General features: G+C 36.6%; 1 protein-coding gene across 2 annotated transcripts in view; it reads right to left on the bottom strand.

The window, feature by feature from the left end:
• Nucleotides 1-4,184: 4,184 nt before the first annotated feature.
• The window catches only part of CDH9 (cadherin 9), a 97,877-nt gene continuing 94,106 nt past the window's right edge, over nt 4,185-7,955 (bottom strand). For both annotated transcript variants that reach the window (XM_017738742.1, XM_017738743.1), the window contains 2 exons: nt 7,718-7,955; nt 4,185-4,988 (listed from right to left, as the gene is read on the bottom strand). In XM_017738742.1, coding sequence (XP_017594231.1) covers nt 4,501-4,988; nt 7,718-7,955 — 726 coding nt within the window. In that variant the 3' untranslated portion in view covers nt 4,185-4,500. The remainder of the gene's footprint in view (nt 4,989-7,717) is intronic.

Below are 7,955 nucleotides of genomic sequence, written 5' to 3'. Positions count from 1 at the left end.
AGAAGTGAAGTGCATATGTAACTTTAAAACACAACGTTCATTGTAAATTAGACCACTAGCAGTTGAAATGCCTTTGGTAGAAAAAAAGGTGTTAATGTCTGTTGTTGCATAAGAAATATACTCAGGGAAAGTTTTATGTATTTTTTTTTGTTGTTCTGTGTGTGACTATTCAGTTCTGAAAACAGCCATTTAATGAAAGGACTAAAAATTTTAGGCGTTTTTGTATATGGTGGTGGCTGCTTAATCTGGCAAAATGAGGAGCCCGTTTCAGCATTTCACTGAAAATTGTAACCTTCTGTGGGAGATTGTCTCCAGCATTATTTTCTACTAAGACTACTTAGCAGAGTAAGCTTTTAAGTCTGTGAGACTAGTATAAAATTCAGTTTAAGTGAAAAGAAATAGAAAACACGTAGACGTTACAAAACAAGACCTCCATCGAGCTGGAATGGTTTTATGTTTGTCTTTTTTTTTTTCCCTTGGAACATTTACTTGACATTTCTCTGTGTTCATTTTTACTCTTTTTTTTCAGCTTATTTGTTCTTAACCCTGGAGAGAGCCCATTCAAAATCGATTTAAGTCTGTTCAGAATGATTACTAAATCTAACAGTATTTCCCTGGGAGTTACTAAATTTATCTTGGTCCTTAGTAGTCACAAGTAGGTTTTCTGCTAGAGATTGAGTTAGTCTTGTAAATTTTAAGTTTCCCCAACTGCTTCTTCTCCTTTGCAGTGAACCACAACAGAGTCATTCTGAGTGGCAGAAAAGAGATCCTTGGTGAGATTAGCACCACAAAAATTACTTTGCTCCTTCCTCTTGAGCCTCTTCTATGACCCCAAGGCCTTGCACCCCCCAGTGAGAGATGTCTGACATATTAGGCAGTCCCATGGATCCAGAACTTCGGTGAACAAGCACAGATGACTTCACAGAGGATAAAGATGTGCATAAATATGAAATGCCCAGCACTTCAATGCCTCAGTTCTCTCACAGAGGGAGGAAAATCTGCAGAAGCATCACTGGAAGCAATTTTGACCTCTCGTCCCTCTCTTTGCTTTTTGATGAGTATGCTTTTTGATGAGCATGGCATATCCCACTGTCAATCAGCACTTCTGCCCATTATTAGACCTATCTTATTTTACTGTCTAGCTGAATCCTGGTCTTTCCTGGTCTTTTTTTGTTAGACCTTCTGTAATTAGTACCCATCAATATCACTCATCTTGAAATGCCAAAGGAAGCTAACTTAATCAGTACCATTTTGTATGGGACAACTCAAAGACAATTTCTGTGTCAGTTAGCTCCTTCCACCACACTAGGGTAGGAGTATCCATGCTGGATCCAGGTTTTCCAAATGTGGACCTGTAAAACCAACAGTAGCCATCAAACTCTAAGAGGCCTCTCATAACCTTCTTTTCCTCTTCTGTGTCTTGGGAATCAAACTACTTTTTGTCAACTACTTTTATTCATTGTAAGAATGCTTGAAATTCCCAGTAATTTTGAGAAATTACTCGTTTTACTGTGTCAGGGACCTGAATTTCTGTGATCTGTAAATCACCATGTAGGTAATTTTTTAAACTCGTATTGCTTTAAGAAGTACTCTGGGAGGGCTCTGGGACTCACTAGTGAACTAACAGGAAAGCATGGGAAAGTCACATTCTTTTGCTGAAAACAAAGGCTAAATCTCCCTCTCTTTAGTGGCTATGACTCATGGGATGAGAAAACCTAGGGTGAGAGAAGGGGAGGGTGGTACCTTTTTTTGTTGATTTTCTGGACTTTCTGCTCCTCCCAAAGTACCACAGTGGTACCATGACATGATGATACTGAGTACATGTCTCTACCAGAGCATTCTGTGAGGTCAGTTCTATTATACTTCTTTCTGCTTTCTGTCACTAAAGAAAAACAAAACAAAACCCCAAAATACAGAAATAAGATTATTTCTATGTGGAAAATATATTTTTTTAAGTATTTTTGTGTCTTCAAGGAAGAAGAATTTCTCACACCCTGTTTCCTTTATCTTGCCTTCACTAGTAGCCTCTTTGAAGTCACAGTTTGATGTGTCCTGCACCAAGTCTTGACAACTTAAAAACCTAGTCAACTTCATGGACATACACCTTGCCTGTATCAGTTCTTGCTTGAGGACAGATTTTCCTTTTCCTCTGCCTTGTCATTTTACTACACTGTGTGATATTCAGACTTCTGATGACAATTTACAAGATTGTTGAAAGATCTCTACTGTGTAAGATGAAGTTTGGAGTACAATTTCTATAAGTCAGGGAAGTTTATCCTATAATCTTTCCATTTTGGTTTTGTTTGGGTTTCACTCCTCCCCTCTCCCCCAGTCACTTCTCTTCAGGAACATGGGTTTTTATTGTCCCTTTGCGTTTTCTTCTATCCCATTTTAAGGCAGTGCCTTAAAGTTATAGAAATTGAATTCAAAGGCTAATGGATTCCTGTGTACTTTCATTTTGCCAGCAACAGGTTGAGAACATACACTGCATAACTCTTTTGCTTTCACCTCCAAAAGGCACAAAACAGAAGTATGTGTTCTTATGCTGTCAAGTTATACACTCATGCCCTGTAACTGCATCACTTCCATGTACATAGCTGCCACATATTTGCAGGTTATTTTGACATTTCTGTGACACTAAATTTTTATTGTTTTCAATATAGTGTCACAAACCTGATGCGCATCTCACACCAAGCTCTTCAGGTGCTTGTTTGGAGCCACAATCACAAGCACAGACATTCCTTTCCTCAAAAAAAAAGGAATTTAATGTGAGGAAACTTTAGATACATCCTTCAGGCTGGCAGAAGAGTATAATAGAAGGACTAAATAAAGAATAATAAAGAAATATTTTTGATAAATTATCTGAAAGTCAACACAATAGAAAGAGAATTAGTAGGCAGGAGTGGGTTCTTATGTCTGGCTGAAGGGTCTTTGGCTGCACCATCTTTATTAATTTTATGGTAAGAGATGAGTGCCTCAGTAGTCCACATTACATTGTCAATGTGTATCTTAAGTTTCTTTCTGAAAAGACCTGAAAAATGGCTAAGTAATAAAGAGAAAACTTTGAAACATTATTATTTTGGACATCTGTATGTGTTGGTTTTCTTTAAGTCGATATTAAAAATGGAAATGCTATGGTTAATGTACTTCCTATATTTTTGTCATTGTTTCTTTTCCATGCATTTGAGGTTTTATATTTTTCATTTTTTAAACAAATGTGGATAAACCCTTCAACTCTGTTAGATCACGTGATTCATTTATATTCCTTTTATCCTGTGTTGTGAAAAAAAGTGTGCATTACATGAAAGCTTATCCAGCAAATATATTTTAAACAAAAATATATACTTGCTGTCTGCCATTAAGGCTTTATGAAATATGTAAATGTACACACTTCTTTAAAGGACTAGAACATTAACATCTTTAATAAAATATAGTTAGACTTTTTTTTATTGCTTGGCTCTCTTTTGTTTAAAAGAAACTATTGGTAAAATGTCTGATTTTTCTAATTGTCTCAAAGCTTCAAAATAAGATTAGTATATAATAGCCTTCCTTTCATTATTGATGTTAGCTTAATTACTCAATTTCTTTGAAAGCATATTAAAAATTGTTTTCAAATCTACCAGAATAAACTTTAATAGTTCCTTAGATCCTCAGGCATCTATCTGGTAAGTCCTCTCAGTGGTCATCTGTTCGCATAAGAAGATATGTGGGAGCGAGCTTCACCATGAAACTGTATTATTATGTCATATAGCAATACACATTGCAAGTTAGAGTGCGTTTATTTATAATCACCTTTTCAAAATAGATTCTCTTTTTTCTACACTGCATTCCCATTACAGAGCACTCTCTCCATATCATTCTTGCACAGTACATTGCAACCACTAATCCAATATAAGAAGATGCATTCAAAAATGAAGTATTGCACAATACGCAGTTTCCTTTGTTCAGAAAGATTGGACAGTTCTTTATGATTAACAAAGTACGTGAGTAAGTGGTGTTTTTATAAATACTAATTTATTTAATAAAAATACAAAAATATAAATATACATATATAAAAATATCAGGATGAATCAACACACAGACATTCTTTAACTCAATAAATATGGCAGTAATATTAATCTTTTTAAAGTATATTTTTGAGATTAAGTTACAATGCAGATGCACACTGTCCAAGATAGTAGGAAAGGTAAAGCAAAGCAATTTAAAAATATGGAGTTTCCATGTCATTATTAAAGGCACAAAAAGCCTTTTATTTTCTTTTCATTCCCTATAAAACCCTTTCATTGGAGGTTTCTAGGCAGACAGGGTGAGTTATAGTTTTTTTTTTAAATCTCAATCGTTCATATTCATTTATGTTGACTTATTGATTAAGCAAACCCTTACTAAGACAACACCTATTTTTTGTAAATTTTTTCTTCCCAAGTAAGAGAGAGTAGGCCACTTTATCTAGGAACATAGACATGAATTCCACTAACACTGACCAGGTCACAGATTACTTTCTCAGTCTCGATCACTGTCCTCTCCACCATACATATCTGCTAATTTTTTAAACCGAGGTCCCCAGTCACTGAGGTAATCATAGTCTTGGTTGCCCTCTGTGGTAAGTGATTCCAGAGAGCTGAGTGAATTTGCTATGGAATCATTTCCTTCATAGGCGTATGTTGCTAGTGAATCATAAGGAGGAGCAGCTGGGTCTAAATCATTTTCCTTTAACCTTCTATGAATAAAATCTTGGACATCAATGTTTTCCCAAAGAGGTGCAGTCCGCCTTATCTGAAATATTGTTTCTGGGATAACATCTCTTCTCATCTTACTTTCCTCCCTTGCTTCTGGATTTCTCAGTGTGCCAATGTCAAAAGCCTGGGTGTCTTCTTCCCCACCTCCTTCATCATTGTAGGTCACAATATTGTCTCGAACATCATCCTTTGAGATGATCAAGGGTTCTTTCTTTCTCTGTCTCTTGAGAGCTGTAAACAAGACAACTAATACTAAAAGGAAACAAAAGATAAATGAAGAAATGGATAGTTAGAAAGGAAACAAATGAACCAAAATTCTACCTCATCTTTTGACCTGGAAAGGTTTTAAGGCTGGAATAGGATTTTTAGTAGGAATATAGTGACAAAATCTATCTCCAAGTTGAACTTAGTAAGGGAAAGTATTAATGATTTTATAGATTTTATTAATGATTCTACTAGTCAAAAACACATGATTTTTTTAATTTTTGGGAGAAATGATCAAAATATTTTTTATTTTATATAGGTTTACAACTAAGCTGAAGTTGAAAAGTAAACAATACCGTAAAATATTATCCTACCAAGATTTGAATTTGATTTTAATTTTGTGAAATACCACCTTTCTGGCGGTGGTTAACAGTCCTTTCATCAAATGTAGTTGAATCTCCTTGGCAAAAGTTATTCACACTCTTGAAAGCTAGTGATTTAGGTATTCCCAAGTGTCTAATTCACTTCTGAGTATGGGATCTGCAGGTCCTTCTGAAAATAAGAACCTGAAGACCTTAAGCTATCAATATTATTGACAGAACTACTTTTGCTTCAATGACTGCGAGAATTGAAATCCAGTCTTTGTTACTAAAAGTTTCTTTTGAAAAAACATGATTCCCTTAGTTTATGAAGAGCTAGTTGAATAACTCTTTCTTCTGAAGAGGTAAGGATTGACATAAAAATGGGGCTCTACAACAGGAGATAAAAAAATGAAGTTAGGATTTGTAAATACATTCTGGTGTCTAAATGCTATTGATTTCAGTAGCAATTCAATGCTTAAGTGCATTTAAAAATTTGACTCTCTCTCCAGTAGCTGGAGTAAATGGTAGAGGCCAGAGGGACCATCTGTCAATGAGACATAGCAGTGGTTGCTGAACTGTAAATTACAACAGTGCTGAATGGTTTTGTTGAGTCTTAGGAGCTAAGTTTTTACTCTGAATCACCTGAGTACTGGTGATTGGACATGCTGCAAGTAGGGAGAGGGGAACTGAGATCTTCCGCATGCCATGGTATTATGTTGGGAATACAAAGGGTGTTCCATTCTGTTTTATCTGGATTTTCTTCCTTGTATCTGTAAAGAAGCCCTTCTTTTCAAGTTTTCATAATGCTAGGTGAGTAACTACACACTTTAGTAAGTTTAAGAACTCCATATATGAGAAAAGGGCAGATCACTGAAAGGTTATTTTGAAGAAGTGTCTTTCACAGCCTGGTACTTAATATGTCTCATCTGTGCTGGGAATGTTGACACCAGTCTACTATTATAACACACTACTGCTTGTTGAAAAATTAAATAAGATGCTGGGTATCACACTAGCTGTAGACTAAAAATTCTGTTTAGATGCTCTACAGCCACGTTTCTTTGACTTCATGTAAGTCAGTAGTGCTAAGTAGAGCAGGGCCTCTAACCATGAGGCTGAGAGACACAAAGTGGTCATACTTGTTCTGCACAACAATGGCCCCTGATCTTCTTCTGAGTCTCATGTGCTACTGCTGTGGCCCTAAGGCACATTTTGAATTTTGGTAAATTCAAAGATTAGTACAGATTTGTTCAATCTGTATTAAAGCATTGCAGCCAATCAGCAATGTTTGCATTGTGAGTGTGTAAAGGCATGTGTTTCACGCTCCATTTTTTTGTGCTCTGAGTTGGAGCATGAAGGATGGCTTTAAAGATGCAGAGCTTGTTGACATGGTGTTAAGAATTATGCAAGGTGAAGAGCTAGGTCTGACAGAGTTTGAACCATAATTTTCTCCTGAAGGTGGTGCCCTGCAAGTTCTGCCTCTCAGATTATGCCTGGGCAATATCCTGGAGAATCCAAGGGGGCTAATGCTGAAACCAGGCCAGCAGTGATGCCTGAACCTAAGCAGTCAATCAGTTTGTCAGAGCTCAAGTATTCTCTCTTCCTTAAGCCCAGTACAGATATAGTTTCTAGATATTGCCCTTCTTCTAATACCTATAGCAAATATTAAGAGGATTACAGAGCTATTTTGAATCCAGGGTAAAAACTGAAAAAAAAGTGATCCCCTTATAATGACATAAACTGACGCCTGTAGCTTCTCACTGACCCCTCGGCAAGCTGTGTTTGCTAGGGCAGGTGTGAAAGGAAAGAGGCTTTCTGCAGTTTTACTGGAAAGTAAAGGTGATGGCACTTTTCTTGCAAAACATGCAAGTTACAATTTTTTGTTCTTAACACCAGATAATAAGCTAGCATTTATTCTACTTCCTTCATATGTCACCACATCTTTCTAATGTTTCTACCTTCCAAACATTCATTTGACTTTTGTGCTCACACTTATTTAATCAGCTGTTCTCTCTATCACTTGGAAGAAATTGAACATTTCTATCCTATGTTTTGAGCTGAGTATTTTCTGAACAGAAAAAACCCAAATCTTTCATCATTAAATAGCTAATATAATTCATAACATTTAATCAGTGCAAAACTTAGCACTAAGATTCAGAAATATTATTTTAAAGTTCTAGATCTAAATGAAGATCTGATTGTGGTATGAACATTACTCAAATGAGCATGGTAACTAAAACTGACCCCATATTTTCAAATTTATTTAATCTAAATAGCACAGTCTCACTCTTTTCACGCAATCGTCTAAAGAGTAATGATGATATTTTTCTGCAGGGTCATGTGAATAAGGGTTTTAAGAATATCAGGGCTCTTGAAGTGACTAGATCTCAAAGTAAACATCTCATCACAGGTACCTACCTAGCAGAATAATGATGCAGAGGAGAATGGCCACCAGTGCCCCCGTGCTGAGGCCGGCAGGGAGGAGCAAGGCCTCAGCGCTGCAGGATTGCATGTTCCCCCGGCTGTCACAGGCGCACACCCGGATGGTCAGCGTGCCTGTGCTGCTCTGGATCGGGTAGTCATTGTCAAATATTATGATTGGCAGAAGATAGGTACTCGTCTTACTACGGCTGTATCCCTTTCTTCTATTCATCAA

This window comes from Corvus brachyrhynchos, unplaced genomic scaffold (genome assembly GCF_000691975.1).
Source record: "Corvus brachyrhynchos isolate BGI_N302 unplaced genomic scaffold, ASM69197v1 scaffold23, whole genome shotgun sequence".
In the NCBI taxonomy this organism is placed as follows: domain Eukaryota; kingdom Metazoa; phylum Chordata; class Aves; order Passeriformes; family Corvidae; genus Corvus; species Corvus brachyrhynchos.
This window is presented reverse-complemented; position numbering and strand designations above follow the sequence as displayed.